Genomic DNA, 27,639 nt, shown 5'->3' on the forward strand with positions numbered 1-27,639 from the left:
GTTACAAGTGAGGGAGCCTCATACAGAGAAATGTACCAACAAGGCCATGTAATATTAGTGCATAAGCTCAGTGGATTTTGTTAGGGAACCATGCTTACTTTACAGGAGTACCTAAGACACTTTAAACTGCACATATATTTTCACACAAAATGTCAGCATGATCAAGCTGTTAATTATAGAATTTTCTAAAAATGGCTTCCAATAATTGATACATGTTCAAGACAAAATGGACAAGAAGTCTCAAGAAAAATGTGGGAGGGCAACAGTTGCATATATTAGACATTATGTATTGATGAGAATATGTATCATGGTGGGAGAGATGATTGCCAGTACCATGTGAAATTTAAAAACAAAAAGGTAAAGGATTACATCATGTTGGGATAGCGAAAGGCCATTGAGCTCCGTACAGTTTGGAACTGCAGTTTGTGAAACTGTACTTGAGGTAATTAAGGTCCAAGTGAAGTTTGCAATAATTTTAATTGATAATTTTAAAAACAATATAGTGGAATAAAATACTGTTGTTGTGTGAAAGTTTTTAGTATTCTGAAGGATTGAGTCACTTTAATAAATAATTAGTTTGACAGGTATCCATCTAATCATAGAAGAAACTGCTAACACTAAAGTTACAGCAAATCCAGAAAACAAAAGGACACATTTTCCAGTATATTTAATAACTGAGTCTGTTAATGTTTTCTTTTCTGTCACAGTTTGTTTTATCTCCTTTGAATATTATTATATTTAAATTTCAAAAATATATCGCTGTTTTATTAATTGTTTGGAAACTTTCAGGTTATCTGATACAAGTCGTTAAGGATGCATATGTACGTGCATTGATTTCAGACAGGACGAAGAATGCATGCAGCACCATCATATGCTACGCAATGAAATATGTAGTTCCCTCAAAGAAAAGCTTTACATAAAATGAAACACCATCAAGCAGCATTCCCTGCTCATATTTGATCATGTTTCCTTTTCATCAGCAGTTTTTACATCATGCTTTATGTTTTCAGTGGTCATAGTACATTAGATGATGAAGTCACAGCCAAAATGAAATCCCTAAGTAGGAAGATCCAAGGTATCAGTATTCATAATTATCATGTTCTTTTCTCCTTCTCATTCTCATGCTCACTACCTAATGTTATGCTGTTTTTGTGTCCCAGGTGCTTAAGGTGGGGGCATTTAGAGTTAGTCCTGTGCATCTGTTCAGCCATACATTTGTCCATCTGATGCTTGTCTTTGAATATTTGTTTATCTTACAAAAACTCCTTGGCATGATGCAGCAAAGACGAATCTAGGTAGAGAGATGAAGTTTGATATGTATGTTTCTTTGCATATGTATATGACTTGAATAGAATTTCTTGAGATCTTAGCACTTTTCAAATCGTTTGGAAAATGTTTTTCTTGCAATTATTGAGTGTCTCATTGTGTGTTTGTGCATGTGTATGATTTGAATTTTGAACCTAGTTTTAACAATTTTTCAGTCATATCCATATGATGGCTTCAGTGTGGCAGTTTATAATAATGTCTTGCACTGGGACATCATGCTGCAGACATGTAGCATGATGTCCCACCCAGTTACATTATCCTGACACCAGGCCGACCAGTCCTAACACTAACTTTTTAATGCTGAGTTATCTAGCGAGGCAGTTGCTTGTACCATTTCTTAATAAGTCTTGGATATGACTTGGTAGAGGTTCGAACCTGCGACCTCCCACATCCAAAGTAGATTCTTTAACCACTTAGGCCACTGGAGTGGTTGTCTTATTGGAGGCACATGTGGTTTTTACAAACACAAATCTAATTGAAATCTAGCCTAGCGTCATAAAGCTCTTATTGCATGTTGTGAAATTTTGACTAGTTATCATAGGGTCTTATTGCATGTTGCGCTGTGATCAAGGACTTTACCAGAATTAAATTGAGGGGGTTGTGTTTGAAGTTTGAAGGGCATTCTCTCACACACTACCACCCATCATATTTTACTGATTCAATTCTTGGATCATAGAACAATCTGGATTAAGCTCAACCCCCTGCCTACAATCCATTCCTTTCATATTTTTTTAAAATTATTTGACACATCCATGTATTAAACTTATCAGCCTTTCATTTCTTAATAGTATCTGTGATTTTCAATATGTTTTTGTTATAGGTTTAAAAAGGAAGATAAAACAATTTGAAGAGGAATTTGAAAAACAACATGGCTACAAGGTAATTTATTATGGCATTTGTTTGGATGAAACAAAACTTCTGGCAGTTGGGATTTGAATATATAAGGCTGTTTTGCTGTGGATTCCTTCATCATCATAAATGTTAAATTTTCATGGTTTTGCCCAAAATGTTAATTTTTGGGGGATATCTTTTTCATGAATATGCTTCTGGTGAAATTATATTTTATACAGTGACATCTGACCTTTATTCTTTACAGTTGCTATCTGTGACAGTCACAAAGTCCATACAAAATTGTTTTCTCTGTTTTTCTCTAGGGTGTGTGATTGTGTGAATACCCTTTAAACCTAAGTCAGTTTGCCTTGAGCATAATGAATCCCCCTTAAATCTAAGTCAGTTTGTCTTGAGCATACTGAATCCCCCTTAAACCTAAGTCAGTTTGTCTTGAGCATAATGAATCCCCCTTAAATCTAAGTCAGTTTGTCTTGAGCATACTGAATCCCCCTTAAATCTTAGTCAGTTTGTCTTGAGCATAATGAATTTCCCTTAAACCTACGTCAGTTTGTCTTCAGCCTAATGAATCCCCCTTAAATCTAAGTCAGTTTGTCTTGAGCATAATGAAACCTACAACATTTAATAATATTAACAAATCTCAATATGATCAAATAAGAGTTTGGCTTCTAGATCAACCACCAAAACCAAACACTTACTAATTGATTTTTCAGTTGAGCAGTGAGATGATTTCAATAAATATCCAGTTATTAAATACATTAGTAACTGCTCTTGGTGGGATTATACAACGGCAGATATGCTTGGTGGGGTTATACAACGGCATATAAGCTTGGTGGGGTTATACAATGGCAGATATGCTTGGTGGGTTTATACAATGGCAGATATGCTTGGTGGGGTTATACAGTAGCAGATATGCTTGGTGTTGTTATACAATGGCAGATATGCTTGGTGGGATTATACAACAGCAGATATGTTTGGTGAGGTTATACAATGGCAGATATGCTTGGTGGGATTATATAACAGCAGATATGCTTGGTGGGGTTATACAGTGGCAGGTATACTTTGTGGGGCTGTACAATGGCAGATATGCTTGTTGGGGTTGTACAATGGCAGATATACGTGGTGGGTTTATACAATGGCAGATATACTTGGTAGGGTTGTACAATGGCAGATATGCTACTTTTGGTATTTAGTTGTAATGTCTCTGCTGTTACATGCAGTCCTAATGCATATGATATTGTGCCATTTTCATAACACAATCACAGCCACTGTGCTGATAATGAGGATCAACCATTAAGTTTCCTATTTATTCATTACAAGTTTTTTTCCACACATATGTTAAAAGGTACTTCAAAGGCCTATTCATAAATACTGTTTCTTGTGCCCTCCATACTTTTGGTGATACATCTGTATTGTAATTTTCTTACATAAATTTTAAAAACAGAAATCAAATATGATCCATAAATTCATATTATTTGTAATAGTTTGAATGTGTTTTATTAGCTTGATTGGTCCAAGACCAGAAGAGCTTATCTGATGACCTTTCAATCCATAGTCTGACCATATCTCCAAAAGCACAAGTTTGTTATGGCTAGTCATCTTAAGCTACTGTGTGTATTACCACTTTAAACATAGTGTTTCTGTGTGTATTACCACTTTATACACACAGTGATGCTGCATGTATTACCACTTCGCACACACACACAGTGATGCTGTGTGTATTACCATTTTACACACACAGTGATGATGTGTGTTACCACTTTACACACCCACACAGTGATGCTGTCTATATTACCACTTTACACACACATGGTGATGCTGTGTGTATTACCACTTTATACACACAGTGATGATGTGTATATGGCCACTTTACACACACACAGTGATGCTGCAGCCATGCAAGTGAACTAAGAAAAATTTACCATCTGTCACCTAAATTAGCTATATTATGCAAGAACTCTTGCAATGATATCTGAACCACACAAAAAAAATATATGATGTGCTAATAAGCTAAACGAAATCTGGGCATATTTCAACCCTGTGTAAGGTTTCAGCCTTAGTCATGGTCACCAAAGTGTTTATTTGTATCTGGCAGCTTTTTCTCTGCATCTTTCACACTTCATAACTTAACATGACCATTCAGGTGTGCTTAAGAAAATGGCCAGTACTAGGTTGATAAGGGATCTCTGTTGGGACTTAAGATCTGAGTCAGGATAGTGATAGCAGACAAACTTAAATGGCTGACCCACCAGCCAGACCCACCCTTTCCATGATACTAGTACATGGCAAACTGCCATCACATTTGAAGCCATCCAGCTAGCCATCCAACCTGGCCCAGCAGATCACACCAGACCAGCAATCCCCAATCTGTGCTGGATATAACTTGGCAGACTCTACTAGTATATCAGACAGGTAGAACCTTTGTTATGCATGTTGGCAATTTGGCATCATTATTGCAGTAGGAATACTGTACCCCTGGATACAGTGCACAGGTAGGAGCACAATCACCCAGTCAATTGGGGGGTGGGGGGCAACATGGCGTTGCTTGCTTGAGCATTCCAATCCATCCATGGAAAGGCATTCCAATCCAACTGTGGAAAGGATGGCATTTATTTTCAAGGTGGTAATTGAAGAAATATATGGAATTTTATTTCCAACATAATGCCCTCCTCCACCACCAGTCAACACTGCATATGTGATCAAGACCTTAATGAACATGGATGATGACCACCATCCCTCATTCAGGATCTTCCCACAATCATCAGAGATTGCAGAAATTGCCAGATGTCTCTCGGATAAAATTTTAGACCCTAGCTATTTGAGAGCTTTTTTTTCTGCAAGTCATTTGTCTGCAACTCTGTCATGTTACTAATGCAGAGCTGATGCCAGGGCACATGAGTGTACAAATTGCACAACATGTGTACAGATTATACAAATTGCACAGAATGTATACAAATTGCATAAAATGTGTACAGATTGTACAAATTGAACAAAATGTGTACAAATTGCACAAATTTTTACAGATTGTACAAAATGTGTACAAACTGCACAAAATGTGTACAAATTGCACAAAATATGTATAGATTTTACAAATTGCACAAAATGTGTATAAATTTGCTCACTTGGAAAGCAGTGGTGCCTGAGGACTCCCACACTAGTTCAGAATCTCTGCTCTGTATGCAGTTTGTATTTAACTGTTATCCCCTAAAGTTCTTGTCACAATACAATTCATACCAGTTGTAGAGGTCTCATTGTTCTTGTTGTAACCTGTGTCATTTTTCAGGTAAGCAACTGTTTATAAATCTGGGTAATTCAGTGTGATTTGAATGTTTTTTAAGCTAGATTTGATTTGTACATTTACACCCAGGAACAAGCATTCTGTTATGGTTTTAACCTTGCATTCATCAAGAAAGTTTTACAAATGTTTGTTTAAATATGGGCAACATGGAAAAGTTAAAATGGATAACTCCCAACATGGTTCGTCTTCAGCTGATAATTTTCAGCAAATACTTGATAATGATTGCGACGATGACATTTTTTGGAAGTTTTGAAGTCTGTCAGATTATTGAAGCTTGAAAAGTGAGCTGGAAATACCAGTGAGTGATTTGGAGTGCAACAATAATGTTGAATATGAGTAAGATTTAGATTCTGGATGGACAAGAACATATGGCATTCCTTTGAACCCATATTAAGTAGTATTTTGAAATTAAATGTAGAAATGGAGAATGCCAAGCCTAATTAAAATGCAGTCAATCTTATCTATAGCAGGCATGCAGTGGAAAAGGCCAAAGTGGCCATTGTGACTAGTGATTTTGCACCAAGCTGTGTAGGCTTTAAGTGACCATGTCTTTTTAATGACTCGTGTCAAATTAACATAACACCACTTTCAGCCTCCATTCTCAACTTGAAAATAAGGCATAACCCCACATGCATTGAATGATTGGATAAGAAAGGTTATCAGATTGGAGAACTCTGAATTCTCGCAAGATCAGATAGGACTTCTGGAGATTTCAGCTTCTTGAGCCTAGCATTCAAATATAATGTCTCAATTTGAGACTTAGTGGAGTCATTTGTGTGACATGACCTCAAAGGAGAAAGTGGAAACTTCTTGACCTGCTGGTAGCAGCCTGGGCAGTTACCATACTCTGTTGATGATAGCGGAATCCAAATTCTGGATATCACTTTGCAAATTTGCTGGATGGAGCTGATGAACATTTGAATGTAAGGCAAAAGCCAGTTGTGGGATACCACATGGATTGCCTTTGAACGTATGTAAACACTTAATCTTTCGTTATGCTAATCTAACATTTGGAGATGTTCATCATTGAAGTAGAGCAATCACTGTGCTCATACAGAGTTAAATGGGTAGAGGTTAGATTCAGAAGCATATCCTCCTCCTCGTAACTATTCTTCTAATGTTAATGTGATTGGGTAATGTTTTAGACATGAAAGTAGAGCTTTTTAGTAAATAATGTTTCTTCGAAAATACTTACCTCATTACGTTAATATCAATCCCTCTCATCCTTCCCAACAAATGCAAGCATCAGGTGCCACTTAAGCCATCTTGGAAATCTTGGGTTTTCACTAAAAGACTTCTTAGGATAAGTAGTTGATCATAAATCAGAATATTGGTGATCTGACTTCGGACTACTTTGTGTAGGGCAGGAGGGTTGTAAATTTAGAAGTATCTACATGCATTGAATGCATTATCAATGTTGGGGAGTGTCAGGTTGATCACTCGATCTAGCCAGGTTAAGGTGCTCTAATAAGCACTAGATTATCTTCAGAAGTACTTGCATACATATGACCACAATTATTTTAACCTTTAAACAACCTTTTGCAAATTAATAATAGAATTTGACCAGATTTGACAGCATGGAAAGCCTTTTAAAATGTATACAATTGATGCTGATCCCCTATCAAGTATGGTTGTTGTTACTTAATGTAGTTAAACCTTAAACACAATCTCAGAAACTGTAGAATAGAATTTGTCCACATTTTTACCAAAATACTGTGGTAAAATGGTCTTTCAAGTTTGTATAAATGATACTGATTTGCCATCAAATTTGATCACAGTACTAAAAAAAAAACTTGAATTCTTAACAATTTGTTGACCGAATTTAGCCAAATTTGACAGCATCCTGGCTTAAAACCCTTTCAGTTTTGCTTACGTAAAATGCATAGCCATTCATCATTGTGGCTATCATTACCCAAAGAAAAGAGAAACGCTTATAAATTACTTCTAAGAAAATTTAGTCAGCATAAGTTGATTGAATTTCATGCAAAGCATCCTGGCATAAAGTCTTTCAGGTTTGCACTAATGATGCTTATCAACCACAGGGGTTGAAATTTCACTTGTCTAGCTTGAAATTGTGAGTGAAAATTGTTTTCAGTCAAGTGACAGGTGGAGAAAAACGTTATATTTGTCTTTCAAAATAGATCCCTTCTGGTTGCTCATATTGTCATTTATGATCAATCATTATGATTTCTTCTGAAAGTTAAGAAGAAAAGATAACTCCTTCATTTTTTAATTCCTTATTATTTTTTCATCTCTGACAGTTTGCAGTTAAATGGAGTATTAAAATGTAATATATTTGTCCTGTACAATTCAATTAAACTATATGCACGGTTAAATTTGTTTCATTACAGCTATACTTGTTTCTGTGTTTTAGTGCATGATAGCTATTTTATTCAGGTTAGAACTGAGATAGTATTACAGAGACTCAAAATAAAGCAGATTTTGATTTTAATAAGTGTTTTCTGTATCAGAGCATTGTTGATTTCTTTCAGTATTGTTGATTTCTTTCAGTTTGGGCTATAAGTAGACCAAAAATTAATTTCAACCCAAAAAAGAAATAACAGAGGCCTCAGATGTTTTTTTTCTTCAAATGTACGGGAGTTTTATGTGATGTCCCTCCTTTCTGCTGGAAGTTAGTTTTCCATTTGTTTTAATCAAACTCATGCATTAGCTTGACTCCCAATCTTCGTTATTGGTTAACATTTACCAGATGCTCAGCAGACTAGTTTCAGTTTGTTATTCCTTCAAGAATGGTGTTAGAAGGATCACATAATTTCGAGAAAATAAATGATGTCATTTAGGTTATTCAAATCATCAACTTGTATATTTCTATAATATCTGGTTGGTTAAGAGTTTATTCACAGTGTGTAAAAAAAAATTAGGGTATTTGCCAGAGTGGATTTGTTTCTAGATTTATTAACCCCTGCATCAACAATATTGCTGACATTACTAAAACCTTAGAAAAACATTAAATGTTAGAAAGCATGATACGTTTGCAAGATATTTGGGTGAACTACACTTGGTTTTGACTGTTAGGTAAGTGGTGTAAGGCCCACTCGAGCCTCTTGTTTTGTATGCTGCCACTTAAAAATACAAATCTAACTGTAATTAAGATGCTAATGAATTGTTAATTTTTATACTAGCATTCTTCTTTTCTTCTGTTAACAGCCATCACAGGCTGAAAAGTCTGCCAGGCCTGAAGTGAAGAAGTACATTACAGAATTGACCAAAGCAAGAAAAGAAATTAAAAGTATGATTATACTTTCAAAGATCAAGACACATTTTGTCTTTTGAAAAAGTTTTTATTAAGTACTGTGCGTTGCTATTAAAGTTTATGAATATGGTCATTACTAGAAGATTTCTTCATAATTATGTTTTTTATATGAAGCAGTAAATATTGGAAGTTTGGAACACAGAAGAAAAAAATAGTTGATATTTACTTTGTAAACAGAGTTTATTCCATGACATGTGCATGCATTATATATGTCATTACTTAAGTATTTCATTTGATAAAAAGAGAGTCTTGTTCTTGGTACTGGACTTGAAACTGGTTAGATAATATCTGGAATGACACATTATGATGTTGACTCATTAGACCACATACATTCAAACCTCGGATTCGGCCAGTGTGGGTATGTGAGAAAGCTTGCCAGTAGCTTCTCGTGGGTCAGTAATAATAATAATAATGACCTTATTTAAAGAGGGTAACACAATTAGCTAAAAACTAATCTACCTTGAGGCCCTCATACAAAGGAATTCATTTATTTAAGCTGCATCTCTGAAGCCACTGGATATATTGGGTTTGGAAGAAGGAAATAGAGTGGGCATTTCTAATCTCAGCTGGAATACTATTCCAGAGCAGAGTTCCAGAGTATTGGAAACTTTTTTTAAATAACTCCTTATTTGGTTTGGGAATTTTATACTGTTTGGTAGACATGGATCGCAGGTGGGGAGTATTACCAGGTAGCCTATACTGGAATAGTGATTGTAAATATTCAGGAGCACTATTCTGAGATATCCTGTACATTAATTTGGCTTTTCTCAAACAGATTCGGTCTTTAATAGGTAGTATTTTTAACCTACCAGCTAAACTTTCCTTGCTTTCTTTCTGGATTGATGTTAGCCCAAATGCTCTTTTTTGAAGATGTGCCAGCTTTGCTATGTTTTTATCATTTGAATTACCCCATACTGTACTACAGTAGTCCAAATAGGGTTGTATGTAACTGTTATAAAATAGTTTCCTGTGCCTTTCAGGGAGAAAATGTCTTATCCTACTGAGAAGCCATAAACTTGAATTGACTTTTTTACTGGTATGTTTGATATGTTCAGTCCATGATAGGTTATTATCTACCAGAACACCAAGTAGCCTATCATGACAGACTATTTGCAGATTTGTATCCTTCCATGTCAGACATAGTTCATCACTATCAAGATTTGTCCTTCTTTGCCGTGTTGAGATAAGTAATATTTTAGTTTTACCAGTATTTACCACCATGCCATTACATGTGCACCAGTTTTCCAGTTTGTTTAGTGCATTCTGTAAAGAAATTTCGAGCTCATGCTTTGTGTTTTGGATGTCTGACAATGTTATGTCATCTGCATAGAGATCTGTAGATGATATTGAGTCTCTTAGTAAAAGTGGTAGGTCATTAATAAATAAAATGAATAGTAGTGGACCTAGAATTGAGCCCTGTGGTACTCCATATCTAATTGTTTCAGGTTCAGACAGAACATTATTTATGTAAACATGTTGTGTTCTCTCATTTAAGTACGAAGTAAACCATCTAATTGTTCTTTCATCACACTGGTAGATTTTCAGTTTCTTCAAAAGGATTTCATGATCCACCATGTCAAAAGCTTTCCTGAAATCTACAAATACAGTTCCTATTATTCTACCTTGGTCAAGTGCTTGAAGCCATTTATCAGTTAGGGAGATCAAGGGAGTCTCACAGGAATGGTTCTGTCTAAAGCCTGATTGATTAGGGTGTAACAGCAAGTGTTTGGTTAAATATGACATGAATGAGTCATGGACATGTTTTTCAATCAATTTTGACAAGTTTGGTAGTATTGAAATTGGTCGGTAGTTATCAGCGTCATCATTAGAACCAGATTTGTGAATAGGAATTACTTTTACAGTTTTCCATATTTTGGGGACAGATGAGGTTGCAATACTTAAATTAATTATGAATGTTATGCTATCTACAATAGCAAAGGCAGAAGATTTAATGAGTCTTTCCGGGATGGTTCTTTCCGGGATTTTCCCAGGTTCTTCCTCCACCATAATACTGGCCGCCATATATAGCCTATCGTGTGCTGAAAAATGGCATTAAACCCCACAACAACAACAATCAAACCTGTCTACAACAGCCACCTGTAGAAAAAGGCAAAAGTGGCTGTTGGAGACGGTGACCTCATAAGGCAGGATCAGCTCTCAAACTTGGTTCATGTCAAATTTATGTACTATCTGTGAATTGACTAGCATTAGGATTATTGCCAGTAGTATTATCCTTATTATTATTATTATTTCACATGTATTATTACCAGTAGTATTATCATTATTATTATTTCACATGTATTATTACCAGTAGTATTATCATTATTATTATTATTTCACATGTATTATTACCAGTAGTATTATCATTATTATTATTTCACATGTATTATTGCCAGTAGTATTATCATTATTATTTCACATGTATTATTACCAGTAGTATTATCATCATTATTATTTCACATGTATTATTACCAGTAGTATTATCATTACTATTGTTATCAGTAGTGTTATCATTATTGTTGTTTTACATGTATTATTATCAGTATTAACATTATTTTTTACATGTATTATTATCAGTAGTAATATCATTATTATTCTTTTTTACATGTATTATTATCAGTTGTTACATGTTTAGGCTCGAATAAACAGTAACAGAGAAAGTGTGAAAAGAACAATCTTTTTAAAATTTAACAAATAATTTGTTTCTATGGAAAAATTCTGTGAAAATGAAAAAAGGAGAAGAACTTACGGTTTCAAGAATCAGATCCAAAACTACTCTAAGAATAATCCACCAACTAAATTGCAAAAGTCCTAGTAATAAATGTTCTAATAATTTCAAGTGTGAATCCTGATAGAAAATCCAAGAGGAATGTTGATGATGTATGCTGTAGTCAGTACTGTGATTTTATACAGTTCCTTGTACAAATACAAATAATGGCACTCCGGTGTTGGAAATCCAAATTAAATTTTTAAGCAATGTCTTTCCAAAATTTCTGTGTGAGGACTTCTCAAAATATTTCCAGAGAAAATTAATCCTTTTGAAATCCATCTGATCTGAAGAAAATTATAACTAAAAATCTGGCTACAACAAAATAACTTGACATCATTGTAAAAAGCCCAAAACTGAGAAATCTGTCTCAGAGTATCTCTATTAAAACTAACTGAATGCATAGTAATGGAAAAACCGCAATTGCAAAATCGAAAGGTTATGTGATTGTGTTTGTGTCACATAAATAAAAAATGACCCTGACGACAACCAATCATTTTAAAATAAAATAGAACTTGTTTTTACGAAGGTTGCTACAAATTCTGAAACAAGGTCAAGATTTAGATCAGCACTTGGTGTTTATGAAAGAATGATTCAGGTCAACAAATTTTCTGGAAAATTATCATCTCCAGTGAATAAATTTACATTATAATAGCATATAAAAGAATAAAAAATTTAAAACTGACAAACAATTAAATTAAAATAAATATGAATTAAATCAGATATATGTAACACAGTAGTAATATCATTATTATTTTTTACTTGTATTATTATCAGTAGTAATATTATTATTATTTTCTACATGTATTATTTATTATCAGTAGTAATATTATTATTAGTTTTTACATGTATTATTATTGGTAGTAATATTATTATTAGTTTTTACATGTATTGTTATCAGTAGTAATATCATTATTATTAGTTTTTACACATATTGTTATCAGTAGTAATATCATTATTAATTTTTACATGTATTATTTTCAGTAGTATTATCATCATTATCATTATTTCACATGTATTATTATTTGTATTGGTAGTATGCTACCAGGATACATGCATTTAGTTTAGCTTTCTAGCACAAAGAAAAATAACAGAATTTAATAAAATGAATTCCACACCAGGATACTATATTTTCATTTTAATCCATCTTGTACATTAGATGATAACTAAGCCTTAAAAAAGTTATTGATCTTTGTTTTGTGCATATCTTCATCTCTATATAATGATAATACTACTGATAATAAAGCTAATGCTATTAGCAATGCAATGCAATGACCGAAACTTCCATCACTGATTTCAGCATGTTTGATTGTCCATGATGGATTTTCAAACCCTTTCAGTTTATGTATGCCTCCTGTACTTCATGTGAAGTGCACACAACTGAATTTTAGTTAGGGCAGTTGTCATATAAATGAGGCATGAAAACGTGTTTACACTTCAATCGATAGAGTAAGCTGTTGCTAAAACTCAAGGAAATAAAAAAACAGTTGACTTTTGTTTGTGACCTTTGATGATTATAGAATGAAAATAAGCTTCCTGGGGTAACATCTAAATCTTAAGGAATAACACTACTAGTCTAAGGGTAGTGTATCTCTACTCCTATTAACACTGACAAACAAAGCAAAATCAATTAAAATAAAATTGCTTTGATCTTCTCTTGAATGATGAAAACCGTATTACATTCAAAGCTGACATATTGACACCATTGAGTTTCACTGGATGATGATAAGTACAATTGAAATAGGAAACATTTAAAAATTGATTCACGTAACATGCCTTTACATATACCATTTTATATATACCATGCCTTGCTCTTGAAACAAAAGAAGTTTAATTTACACACTTGACTCAGTCACTGCTAATAAGCTCCAGTGACTGCGGAAGACAGAATGAAACTACTATTTGGTTAAGAAACATTTGGCTATTAGCCATAGAAGGCACAGTAAAACCTCTGATTGGTTTAAAAACACATGACAACTGACCACAGAAGACAGGTGACTGCAGATTACATGATATATATAGATGAAATCGGCAAGTGGGAATTAGAATGGCCATGCTGACTAGGTGATCACCAAACTCGGGTGACCATTAGGACAGATTTGACTGTAATTAAGTTTAACATAGCAGAATAGAAGAAAGTTTTAAGCCGATAATGTTTGCCACTGGTCTGTAGTAGTTGACTCCTATATAAAAAGTATGTGCATTGGTAAGATTAGTATCTTGATTTTTTGGGCACTTAGTAAAAACCTATTTCTTTTAGTCTACAGATTTGTTTTACTATTGTTCTCTTTAATTACTTTTCAGAGCAAACATAAATTTATTTATATACAGATGCATGTACAGAAAGTGTAGTATATAGTTTTACTTAGATATGTATATAAACTTGTTTATCATACTTGCCTTAAATCTTCATACAGTTCCGTTTTTCATTGACCATATTGGCTTAATCTGATATCAAGTGCATTATTTTGAAACTAAGTTTCGTATTTTATGATGATCACAGAGGTGAAGGAAGAGGCAGAGATGGAAAGCAGATCTAGGCATGGCAGTGGCGCATCGTCAACAGGGGAGAGAACTGATCCACCAGATCTACCTCCCACTATGGAGCAGACGCTAGAGATCATTCTGAAACGGCTGAAGGAAAAGAGAAATGAAGCCCAAAGACCTGAAGATATTGAGGTACATCAGACAATTTTGAAACTATTCCATTTTAGCAAATTTTTCTTTTTAAACATTTTGTCCCAGTAAAATTTTTGTGACTCAATGATAAATATATAAAAAGTAATTCTGAAACTACAAATATTGTGGTGTCTTTATATACCCAATTCTTCGATTTGGTTCGGTTTTGTGTTTTATGGCAGAACAACAAAGGTCAGTTAATAAGTGCCAGGGCTAGTGGAGTAAAATGCTTTGCTTAAGTACACACCATGCACACCATGGTAGCTTAGCTGAACTAATTCGATGGTTGGATTTGTATTTACACCCATTCAGTCACAAGTCTGGCATGCTGACCATGTGACTCCTGCCTCCATTAGTTTCCTGTTATGACATGCAGGATAGTGCATTAGGCCTATGTATATTTTGGCAAAATAGTTTACATTTCAGTCATTGATTGGTGCAGAGTTTCTTTTATTTTGATGTTGAGTGCAGCATAAATTTGTCATCAGCATATGATTTTAATATCACATATACCTGTTTGCTATTTCAACCTGTATGACATCAAAGCTAAACTGGTGCCACTGCAGAACTTAAAGATGATGCAGGTTATATTTTTTAATTTAAAGTTACCAAAATGACGGTAAGTCTTGGGACACCAATAATTATTTTTTAAAATAATTTGTTTTATGTCCTATATAGTGAAGACATGAAATTATAGCATTATATTCATGTGCTTTAAAGTTTTGGGACACCTTTGACATCTTTTTTCTATTGATCGTATGGTGTTTTTATCAATGATACTGTTATTTCTTTTCTTTTAAGAAAAAAACTTCACGGTTGAGGGACTATCATTATGAATTATTAGATGAAAATATTGTAAAATAATATGTATATGCAAAACAAAAAAAAATATTACATTTTCCTGTTTTGTTATCATTCTACCTATTTCAAATTAAGTATAGTTTAATTGGACAATGATAAGCATTGAAGCATTAGCAAAATGTTGTAACTGTATTAACAGTAACTTCAGTTTTGCTCAAGTTAATTATTATCAGTTTATGCATTATTGCAATAAAATTGTCAAAGGTCAACAGTAATTAACATTTTCTGCCATGAACATTTATATATCTAACTCATGAAAATGTACCAGTATTAAAACAATGAAAACGGTGTTCGATTATTGCTCCCATTTATAGTGGTACCATTTACATCATGCTGTCACCACATGTACCTTGAAGATTTTAACTTTTGCTGAATGAAGTACATCTTTTGGTTTTAATCATAGGTACCGCTGCACTAAACTTCAATAATGTCTCAAAAATATGATAAGGAAGTCTAGGAAATAATAGTAATGCAAATGTACTTTGGTTTGATGTAAGCAGCCTTGAGTAACTACATGTTTGCCTTTTTTGTTACTGCTTGATAACATAACAGCTGTTTCAGGTACAAGGAGAAACCATGGTATACTTGAGCTTCCCAGTTTGGTGGCATCTTGTGTCTCACAGTCAAGGTTTTATCTTTACAATCAAGGTTGCTGATCATTCGGGGGTTTATCAGTATTTTTACTTCATACCCTTTTGTTACTGGAAAATGAGATACTGAGTAACTTTCAATATCTACCAAATAACTTAGCTCCTCTTTCTTACATGTCATTGTTGGATTTCATGATTATAAACTTATTTTGCTCACCATGGTCTGGGAGTGGGGTGGGATGACATAAATGTACTGAACTTGCTTGTTTCTAGCAGTATTTTATGAGATTTGTTTTGATATTTTTGTTGTACCAAAAAGACCTACCTGATATGACAAAATCCCAATTTTCAGAGATCTTGTCAACAAAATATGACCAAGATTTCAGTGCATTAAACCCAAATGAACTTTTCAGAGATTGCAAAGTTTTGATGAAGGTAGATCCAGTATCATACATAAATGAAGTTTTGTATATGTTGATCTCCACATACTATCCTATAAGATTTATACATTATTAATTTCATAATGCATGAAATCTTTTAAAGATTTTTCAAATAAATCAAGATCTGTTATATTAAACCACTATTCTTAAGATTTAGTGTAACCATAGATCTTTTAATTTAATAATTACTTTTATTATATAAATATTTTTGAATCACTTTACAGTATATGATTTTATCAGATTTGAGATAAGGCATCATGGCATGAAGTTATTCTAAATTTGTTCAAATGCTGACAATCAACCAGCAGATATGACCACCATTAGAAAGAAATGGAGAAAACCTTAAAGTAACTTCTTTTCAAACAATATTCAACAGAATTTGACCAAATTTGACAGTAATCATCTTTACATGAAAGCATTTTTGATAAAAATCATTGTTACATGAAGGTCTTTTTGATAGAAATCAGTATTACACGAAGGCCTTTTTTTATCGACATCATTATTACACGAAGGCTTTTTTGATCAAAATCATATGAAGGCCCTTTTTATAGACATCATTGTTACACAAAGTCCTTTTTGATAGAAATCATAATTACATGAAGACCTTTTTCAATAGACATTGTTACATGAAGGCCTTTTTCTTAAAGACATCATTACATGAAGGCCTTTTTTATGGACATCATTGTTTCATGAAGGTCGTTTGTAAAATAGTAATCATCATTATCTGAAGGCCTTTGAAATTTTATACAAAATATGTTTTGAGCCATCTGATGAAATTTCTACCTTTTTTAATTACAGCAGTTTTAATAAATGACTGCAATTACAAAAGGTATAAATTGCTTTTATAAACAACTTCATCAAAAAAAACCCCACCACCCAGCAGAATTTATCCAAATTGAATACAAAACATCCTGGAATGATTGGGTTTTAAATTTATACAAATAATGCAAATCCATCTTCAAATATGGCTGCCATTACTAAAGCAAAAGCAATACCTATGAATAGCCTGTTTTTAAAAGGCACTCTAGATGATTTGACCAAATCTGTTAGCAAGTTTTCTGGCATGAAGGGCTTTCAGTTTCACACAAAAGATATCCCTCTGTTAACAGCCATACTACTATAATAAAAACAGAAAACATTTAAACAACTTCCCTCAAATCACAAGAGTATTTGACCAAAAGTTTGACAGAAAGCGTTCATGCTCTCTGATTTGTACAAATGATGCCAGTCCACATTCAGATTTGACCACAAATTTTTATTGGCATAAAGGTCTTCAATATTGGGCAGATAATGCTGGTGTGCCGTCAAATATGGATGAAGATAAAATATAGAAAACCTTGGAATAGTTGTTTGCATAACATCTATACCGGTAGTTAAAAACATTATCTGTGGTACACCTATTGATTTAATTGAAGGCACTTTTGCTTTATATATTTTGTAATATTTTAAAATAATTTTTGGCAAGTTCTATTGTTTTATAAAACTGTATAGACGAATATATAACTCATTAGATGTTGCAATATTGAATCTTAATGAATTTCACTTAATTGTAACTTAATTAGAAGAAAAATATCCTGTAGATGGCTGGTAAAAAGATGTTTATCTGATATTCATAAATGATTGGACAGTGCTGGTTTTGGTTTGATATTTGGCTTACTCAGAATTCATTCATTCTAAGACATCAAACTGTCAAATGCTTCTTGAGTATAGCCTGTTTCATATAAAAATGTTCTTTTGTTTTAGATCGTATTACAGTTATTGCACGTAGCAATTGATCATGTAAGAATAATAATCATGAAGCATTTTTCAGAGCATGTGCTGAAGACTTTGTAAACAGAATTTTCAAGCTCAACCTCTTTCATTTTGGTTCAGTAAAATTTTGCATCAAGAAAACAGTGTATGATCCTAGTGAAGTTAAGTCACTTTTCATCAGACAGCTTGGGGATAAATCAATATTTATTTTGTGGAGGAGCTGGCAGTTAGAGAAAAGTAAATATGAAGAACCAAAAAAAAAGAAACAATGGAAAGGAGAAGAAAAATCTGAACTTATCTAAAAACAAAAGGTCGATGTTTGGGGGAAAGTTAAAGATTATAAAAAGTTAATTTGTTCAATTATATTTTGATTGGTAAAGAAAGAAATGGATAAAATGAATGAATTGAATGAGAGGGTGAAGGAGCGAATTATTGAATATATGAGTAAAGTTGAAATAAACAAACAAATTATATATCATTTTGTCAGCTTATGACAAGGGAACAGGTTCAGGAGGAGAAATTGGCTGTTCAGAAAGCCTTGTTACACTTTGAAGGGATCCATGGCCGGCCGGTAAGTACAGTGTACCAAACAACTTGTGGACAGTCTTCTTTGAATGACTATCTTTTGACTTGAAGTAATATTAGTTCATGTCTCAAGTTCTATTTGTTATTAATGGTAATTTACTCATTGAAGCAACCTACTATCTGAAGTAATTATAATTATGAACTGTGATATGTAATTATCCTTGTGACTAAGGAATTCAAGTTGAAATCCATACCACCAAGGTATAAGGTATTTTATGAACAAAGTTAAATGTAACTATAAATATTTTCCATGTGCCATGGTATACTTTGAACCACAATCTGTAGGAGAAAGAATAATGTAAATAATCATAACAGTTTTATACCAGTGTATGTGGGTCCCGGAAGATTAAAAATTCTGACAGCTTAGGCTATTCATTTGTTATGTGTTTTGTGTAAAATCATTTTCATTATTTTTTTGTTTCTTCATTTGTTGATAACTGGAATTTCCTTTATAGTTTTCTGTTATATTATAACCTGTGCTACAGCTCGTAAGGTGCAAAGCATTTAAGTTGTTCAGTGTCCATCAGCATATTTCATTATCAGTACTACCATCATATCATCATATCTCTCAAATTCTGGAGACTAGTAAAAACAGTTTTAAGTAGAATTCTTTATAAATAAAATGGTAATGAAAATTTGGATTATGTTATGATTTAGAACTAAATCACTACTTTGCTGTAACTAAAAATTCACTTACATTTCTTTTTGAATAAGTTTATCAGTATTTTTGGGGTACTTGGAATAAGAATGTGATAGAGGATCCAGTCCCTGGAGCATAGACAAAGCTTCTTCAGAAATAATGTTCTGATTTGTAATTGTTTGTCTTTTTCATAGAAAACCAAAGAAGAGAAGTCTCTCATGAGACCTTTATATGATAGATACAGGACAATAAAGCGACTTATAGCAAGACAGCCATTATCGGTAAGCAAAAAGTACATTTTTTACCCAAGTAGCCATAAGGCCAAGTAAACTTATGGTATGGCCCATACCACTCTTGTCTCATCTGTTATTCAGCAACATTTGCTATTTTTAAATTCAGAAATACCACTGGGCCAATTTCAAGCAAATTTGGCAGAGAGCATCCTGGCATGAAGGTTTTCAAGTAGAAAACCCTTTAAATGATTTCTTCTCTAAAACTGCTAAACAGAATTGGGCAAAATTTGACAGAATTAATTTTGGCATGAAGAGCTTTGAGGTTCAAATAAATGATGCAAATCCATCATCAAATATGGTGACCATTTCTAAGAATTGAAAAACCTTCTTAAAAAAAAAACAAACACTTTTATATGCCCATCTTGAATATGAACCAGGGCATATTGAATTTTTCAAGCCACTGTCATACTGGGCAAACTACTAAAATGCACTGACCCAAACTAAATTTCATTGGCCCACAGAAAAAAATCAAATTATTAAACTTGCTATAGTGATTTCTCATAATAACCTTAGACTGACTTTAACCATAAATAAGTTGTGTTAAAAATGAGCAAAGCATAGCATTTTCTTCTTATTTAGTCTTAATGAAAGAATATATAATAGAATTAAACAGTTCTTCTGATGTCTCCATTTCATAATCATATCTTGATCACTTTCATAACTGCTACGATCTGACTTGTCACTTCATAATTCTGGTTCTGTAGACTTAGAGGTCCCAGCCTATAAGAAACATACTTTTTTGTTGTTGTTGTTGTTGTTGTGGGGTTTAACGCCATTTTTCAGCACACGATATGCCATATATGGCGGCCAGTATTAATGGTGGAGGAAGAACCCGGGAAAACCCCGGAAAGAACCACCGACCCACGAGAAGCTACTGGCATACTTTCTCACATATCTACATTGGCTGAATCTGAGACTCGAACCGGCGCAGACAGAGGTGAGATGGCAGTGATCCGTAACGGCGAACGCTTTAGACCACTCGGCCACTCGGGGCCCCCCATACTTTTTTGTTTGTCCTGCATATTTGATGCACCATCAACTGTAAATCCTGCTAGTTTCTAATTCATAATGGTCTCCATCTCTTGTGTCTTGAAGACCTTTTGGACATGTTGATATACAATGGTCCTCCTCATGGACGGCACCCTCTGACCAGCAGCCACCCACTCTTTACAGCCAGAATCCCTTGGCACCAATGAGGTTATGTTTAAAAGTACCCCACAAGATAGGCCACCCCTCAAATGCAACCAGCTTTAGTGCACCTATGTAAAATTTACCCCTTACAAGCAACCACATTTTATTATTAATATGTGTCCAGAACCAATTTTTAATTACAGTAAGGTAAGTAACCTAATTATCTTTCCTGATGACTGTTTCTGGATGTCAGGTTTTCATTACTGAAAGAAGTGTTGGCTAAAGTACATGTACTACAAAGGTTACTATTATATCATTAATGCCAACATTTACCAGAAATGGGGTCAGCAATGTTTTGACCGACATTTGGGCTTCATACAGTGATTTTTTTAAAAAATTGATGATTACAATAGGACATAATTGTCAAGATCACAACGTGGTCAGTATAGGTTAATATAGATTTTGTGGATTAACGAACACAGAAATTAACCTTGTATCAATCAGGGGTACAAGACAAAAATACTTGACAGTACATGTATCACTTCCTTTATAAACAAGGCATTTAATTTAAAAAGTTTCATGTCATCATTTAAATGGAGAAATATTATTTAGAATAATAAGAAAAAGTAAAAGGTATTCAACTTAAATATGAAACAATGTATGTTCCAAGATTTAAAACATGTTTTTGAATGGTTTTGTAATGCGCATGCCAAGAATACTCCACTCACATTTCATACCTGAGAATAAGAGCTATTAATTTATGTTACCTTTAAATAACTCTGTTTTTGAGACAAGAAGAACAGTTTAATAATTAATGCTACTTTTAAATAAAGATATTAATTGCTTTAAGTTAGTTATATGTAGCTTTCTTGCTATATACACATACATACACATCTAACAAATATTGTCATCCTCTGGAAAGGCCACCCATCTTGTATGGCCACATTCCCCTTGCAGAAAGGATGGCCATGTTAGAGGGTGACCACTGTATATCTTGTCTGGAAGAGTAATCTGCAAGTCAAATATGAAGAAAAGTGTACTCAGTTTTGCTTTGGTTGTATGTTCAAACATATAATGTTCTTAAGGTCATCACCTGTGAGTCAGTTGTCCAACTTCAAAATTGCAAAATCTGGATGTCTCCAGTTTATTTGACACAGTTGGCTATGGCAGTTGCTAATGTCATTGAGATGGTTTGAAGTAACTTTTAGGCCTTATGCCTTGTCTAAGAGACATTGTTCTGTTGAATGTTAAAGGCGAAGCTCAGATGACATGCTTGCTAGAGTATGTACACTTCTCAATTTTGCAACCAGTTTGTCATATTCTGCTTGCTTTAAGTTAAATAAATACTGAGCTAGCTGGTGCACTAATTGCCACTAGTTTGGATGCATCTTTTAAAAGAGAAATGCACTTTGTATCCATATTTGAATCCTGGTGAGTTTTGACAGCACTAATGTTGGAAGTTGTTCTTTCCTCTGACAAATGGCAAGGGTTTATTGAATTCATTTTACATCAAGAACAGTACTCATCTCGTACCCCAGTACGCCTCATCTCGTACCCCAGCTATTCAAATTCTTTCAACTAGGGCTTGAACGCTCCATACATAAAAAGTGCATCACAAGCTGCCTGATTTGGACCAGCCATTGGATACATCCAATAAGGATGGTACTAATGAATTTTCACAGTACAAGTATCCAAATAAGTTTTGAAAATTTGAAATGGAAGACACAAAGCTTCAGCATAAATACTTTGCCTGTATATGCTCTGCTGCACATGCTTTTAATGTTTTTCAAACTAGATGTAAGAAAATAAATAAATAACCTAAATAATCACATCATTGTTTTCTACTCCTTTTGGTTCCGGACACTAAATTATTTGAACTAGGAAATAATATCCATTCTATAACTTCTGATCCGACACATTTTAAATGACACCACTTTCAGGAGTTAATGTAGCAAATAACGAGAGGTAGCAAATAATGACTGGATTACTCAGGTTAGAAACTTAGCAGTTTATATACTATGAAAGAACAGTAGATTTTGGACAATATTTTTGCTTTTGATTTCAAACAAGATTATGGGCAGTATTTTTTGTTTGCATCTGCATTATTTATTTGTATTTCTTGAAATATTTACTTGCTGAACAGCTTCAGAATGGTGTTTATTTCAAAGACTGTATTAGCTGGGGATAAAAAGTTTTGAAAATTAGTAGACATCATCGTCATGACCTAAACATAAGGAGATTATTCAGAACAATCTCATGAGATTCTGTATAATTATGCCTCTTGTTGACAGTGACTTAAAAGGTTATGGCATTAGGACAGGTTCACTTACAAAAATAACTTGAGTCATGAAGTGACATGAAATAGGGGGGTTCTTCTGTTTAATCTTTTCTCACTCATGCTTCAAACAGTTCCAACCATTTTCATCAACTAAAAGTGACAATTGGATACTTAAGGCATGGTAATGTACAAGTGCAAGGGGAGATAAGAATACATTAATGTAATTCTTATTTTAGAACATATTTTTGAAAAGAAATTCATTTTTTCAGTTATTGTTTTATCATTTAATGACATGCTATTGAATTGTGAGTTTATTTCATGGCAGCTTATTCTCTTTCCTTACAGCCCCATGCACAGGAGTTACATACCGTGCCTGAGGAACCAGAGCATGGTGTGGAAAATGCTGAATTGCACAAAACTGTAAGTGTACATATGTATATTCTTGGAGAGAGAGGGGGATGGTGGTGGTGGACAGAGCTGAATCACACAGAACTGTAACTTTATGTATATATTTTTAGAGAGAGAGAGACCACTTTCTCGATGAAGAATTTTCACTAAGGGCCTTTCCATTTAAACATACATGGTACCCAGGGAAGGCAGTTTTTTAAATAATATATGCCAGGGTACTTTGATTCACAGAGCTCATATTAAAAATGGTAAGAAAATTCTAAGTTTGCATCTACGGGTGCCTTCTCTGGGTCCCATGTATGATTTAATTTAACAGCCCTAACTTTACTATGTATTATCCATGATGATAGAATTGGCATCAAGCAGGAAGAGGAACTTGAGGATTGAAGTGAAATCTTCTTTTTGAATTTGTTCAAGATATATCTCGCATTCATTTACTGAATGAGAAAGGTATGTCATGAATTCCTCATAATTTTATTGCATTAATGATTAGGTTAATTAGTGTACATTTTAAGATTGAAATAGTGTCATAAGTGTACAGTTTAGGTTTGAATTAGTGTCATCAGTGTACAGTTTAAGTTTGAAATAGTGTCATCAGTGTACAGTTTAAGTTTGATATAGTGTCATAAGTGTACAGTTTAAGTTTGAAATAGTGTCATAAGTGTACTGTTTAAGTTTGAAATAGTGTCATCAGTGTACAGTTTAAGTTTGAAATAGTGTCATAAGTGTACAGTTTAGGTTTGAAATAGTGTCATAAGTGTACAGTTTAAGTTTGAAATAGTGTCATAAGTGTACAGTTTAAGATCAAAATAGTAACTTTCTTACATTTTTTACAAATTTATTTCCGTGTGACTAAACTTCCTGTACTGCTAAAGATCCATATCAGTGAAAGATGTACAGTCTGATTCAAGTAGGAATTATTCAACATTTTTTAAAATAAATTTCGTATGACTTGAGCACTCATGTAAACTTTTTCAAGATGTGTCTTTGTATTGTTGCAGCGAGATCCAATACATGTTCATGTGCCAAGAGCAGAATTGGAGGATGATAGTGATGAACGGTATGGTGGTACTGTGGACTTCACTGTCACAAGGGACTTTAATATTTTACATGAATCTGATAAACTCACTAAATTTGAGCAAAGACATGGACGCTCCCCAAAAGTCAAAAAGAAACTTGTCCTGGATGAGATGGAGGAAAATAATGAAAATAGAAATTCCATAGAGTCAAATTTACACGAGTTAACACCGTAAGTAACTCATTATTCTTTTCTTTTGGTCTGTTCTGTCTACCATGACCTAGAGCTTACAGTACCCATGATTTTATGTCATTCTTCAAATATTGTTTCAAAAATTTTATTCAGGCTGTTCATTTCTTGAAGAATCTTTTTGAATATACATTTTTATTCAATTTCTCAGACTTTCAAAACAATGTTTCAGAGTTTTTGATTTGCAAAACTGAGCAGAATTTCATATTGTGGTGCCTACTGTGACAGCAGTTGTTAAAAAATACGTTATGAAGCTGTGATCAAATATTGATTTTTACTTCGGGGTTCAAATTAAGATATATGTTTTTTATAGCTAGGTATGTATGTCCTTTCATTAGGTTGGATGTCTGCCTTGTAAAGCCAGTTACATTTATAGATAGGTGTGGATGTCCTTTCAGATGGATGTATGCCTTGTAAAGCCATTTACATTCATGGATAGGTGTGGATGTCCTTTCAGATGGATGTATGCCTTGTAAAGCCATTTAAATTCATAGATAGGTGTGGATGTCCTTTCAGATGGATGTATGCCTTGTAAAGCCATTTACATTCATGGATAGGTCTGGATGTCCTTTCAGATGGATGTATGCCTTGTAAAGCCAGTTACATTTATAGATAGGTGTGGATGTCTTTTCAGATGGATGTATGCCTTGTAAAGCCATTTACATTCATAGATTGGTGTGGATGTCCTTTCAGATGGATGTATGCCTTGTAAAACCATTTACATTTATAGATAGGTGTGGATGTCTTTTCAGATGGATGTATGCCTTGTAAAACCATTTAAATTCATAGATAGGTGTGGATGTCTTTTCAGATGGATGTATGCCTTGTAAAGCCATTTAAATTCATAGATAGGTGTGGATGTCTTTTCAGATGGATGTATGCCTTGTAAAGCCATTTACATTCATGGATAGGTGTGGATGTCCTTTCAGATGGATGTATGCCTTGTAAAGCCAGTTACATTTATAGATAGGTGTGGATGTCTTTTCAGATGGATGTATGCCTTGTAAAGCCATTTACATTCATAGATTGGTGTGGATGTCCTTTCATTAGGTTCGGTGTCTGCCTTTTGAAGCCATTTAAATTCATAGATAGGTGTGGATGTTCTTTCAGTATGCTTCAATATCTGCTTCATCCAGCCATGTACTTTCATTAACTGATATGTTAAACCTTTTTGTAGGTCACAACTTCATGATGAGCTGATCAAGTCTAGGAATCAGAAGAAGAAGTTAAGAAAAGTATTGAGAGAATTTGAGGAGGATTTTTTTGCTCAGAATGGAAGGTACACACTTGTTGTAATTTTGTGTGCATTTGAATCAGCATAATAATAATTAATCATTATAATCATAACATATGCAATATTTATGCATTCAAACCTTGTCTGTAACATTGACTAACCGAACCCAATTGGTTCCTAATTACTGAGGCATGAAATGGCAAATTGGCACTGGATCCAAGTCTCTCAGTGACTATGATTACAGGCATTAATTGTTGGCACATGAAAATCCTAGTCCTGTAATATAGGATGTCCACCCTGATATTTTTGGTGTAATGGGTAGGACATCTTACTTCCAGCACAAACGATGTATATTTAGTATGTTCCCAGGTCGACTGACTGAGGAACTAGAGGTCAAATTTTGAAGAATATCTCGTACACTTGTCAGCCCACATAGACACCGTTCCACTGATTAAAGTCTGATTGTTTTAGTCAGACTATACTAATTCTGATGCCTGTTTCCAGGTAGATTATATCTGGATATGAGTAGGTGTTTGCATTTCAAGTTCATTGACATACATGTCAGTTAGTTGAAATGCTGTGGTAGCTGAGAAAGTTGGTTTTAGTAGGAGTAAGTTTTTTTGATGAAGCAAAATACCTATTTAATTGCTTTAGTCAATATTAATGTAGTTTTCTTAGTTTTGTGCAACAAATGTGTCCCTACTTAATCCTACATTGGCATTCCTCAGTTGCCATCACATTAAGGTCCAGTGTGTTATGTTGAAAACTCGAATAATATTGTTGTATAATTTCTATTACTTTTGAATACAAGTAATTTTTTTATATAATAATCTAGTGTTAGTGTCCACTTCATAGTTTTATATGTAGTGCTTTACCTTTTGGCCTTTCCTACAGGTGATATTGTCATAAAATTGATATTGTCCACTTTTTAAGTAATAATAGTGACATTTCATTGCAACACCTTTACTTTATGTGCAGATATTGTGTGTGCTATAGAAAACTCTGTTATATTGCTGTATAGTTTACGCTTTGGTTGGATATGTAAAAGTAAGTTTTCTCTACTCGGCTTAGTCATAGCATATATTTGTTATAAGTGAGGGATTTTACTTGTACAGGCAGTCACTGACACTTGAGGGATTTTACTTGTATAGGCAGTCAGTGACACTTGAGGGATTTTACTTATATAGGCAGTCAGTTATCCATTCATGTAGGTAACTTTTATTAGAATCTATATTTTAGGTTCCACTTGGTAAGTATTTATAGCAATGCTCCAATGCTCTACCAGTATTGGCTGCCGCATGCACCATTTTGCAGGTAAATCATCATAGCATGTAGTTCTGCACTCTGATTTCATAAAGTAGGCTGTATACTGGGCTACACCTGTATATAGTTTCTGCCCTATTTTGTCTTACAGATTAGACCATGGACAAGACTAATGCAAGATCTGTAAACATTGGAAATATGTGACTGACAATCATCCTACATGTGTATTTTGCTCTGATTGCCATCCAATCTAGCATATCAATTTAGCTCCACATGCACTAATTGTCAAGTGGCTGCTGTTCTTGGGGCATATAGGGGAAGGAGCAGAAGTGTACATTTAAGGCCACCACCGCCATAAGTATCCATGCATTTTTCTCTTAAGTCCTGGAGTTACTTTCAAAAGGATATAACACCCCACGTCATTCATTAGCCTTGAAGCGTCAGAAACCATTATACTCTGAGACAGCAAGGTTCCTCCTTCACTACCACATCAGTATAAACCTTTATCACTGTATCACTTGCTGGGAAGCAACCTAGAAAGCAAAACAAACAGTCTCAGTTACCATCTTGCATATCAGATTTACAGACCAGCTATATGGATCAAATATCCCTTACCCCATCCTAGTGTCACAAACTGGACATTATGCCAACTAAGATGGCCCTGTTCTATCACAATGGGTCACCACCACAATCAGTCCAGTATT

At 34.0% G+C, this 27,639-nt stretch overlaps 1 protein-coding gene across 4 annotated transcripts in view; it reads left to right on the plus strand.

Annotated features, from left to right (window-relative positions):
- The window catches only part of LOC149806165 (protein FAM13B-like), a 154,749-nt gene that overhangs the window by 106,307 nt on the left and 20,803 nt on the right, over positions 1 to 27,639 (plus strand). For all 4 annotated transcript variants that reach the window (XM_089951076.1, XM_089951075.1, XM_089951077.1 and 1 more), the window contains 9 exons: positions 1,011 to 1,075; positions 2,147 to 2,205; positions 8,642 to 8,723; positions 14,018 to 14,193; positions 18,324 to 18,407; positions 19,256 to 19,342; positions 23,109 to 23,183; positions 24,173 to 24,420; positions 25,616 to 25,717. In XM_089951076.1, coding sequence (XP_089807202.1) covers positions 1,011 to 1,075; positions 2,147 to 2,205; positions 8,642 to 8,723; positions 14,018 to 14,193; positions 18,324 to 18,407; positions 19,256 to 19,342; positions 23,109 to 23,183; positions 24,173 to 24,420; positions 25,616 to 25,717 — 978 coding nt within the window. The remainder of the gene's footprint in view (positions 1 to 1,010; positions 1,076 to 2,146; positions 2,206 to 8,641; positions 8,724 to 14,017; positions 14,194 to 18,323; positions 18,408 to 19,255; positions 19,343 to 23,108; positions 23,184 to 24,172; positions 24,421 to 25,615; positions 25,718 to 27,639) is intronic.

The sequence above is a fragment of the Sinohyriopsis cumingii genome, chromosome 2 (assembly GCF_028554795.1).
Source record: "Sinohyriopsis cumingii isolate HCF-2022 chromosome 2, ASM2855479v2, whole genome shotgun sequence".
Classification (NCBI taxonomy): domain Eukaryota; kingdom Metazoa; phylum Mollusca; class Bivalvia; order Unionida; family Unionidae; genus Sinohyriopsis; species Sinohyriopsis cumingii.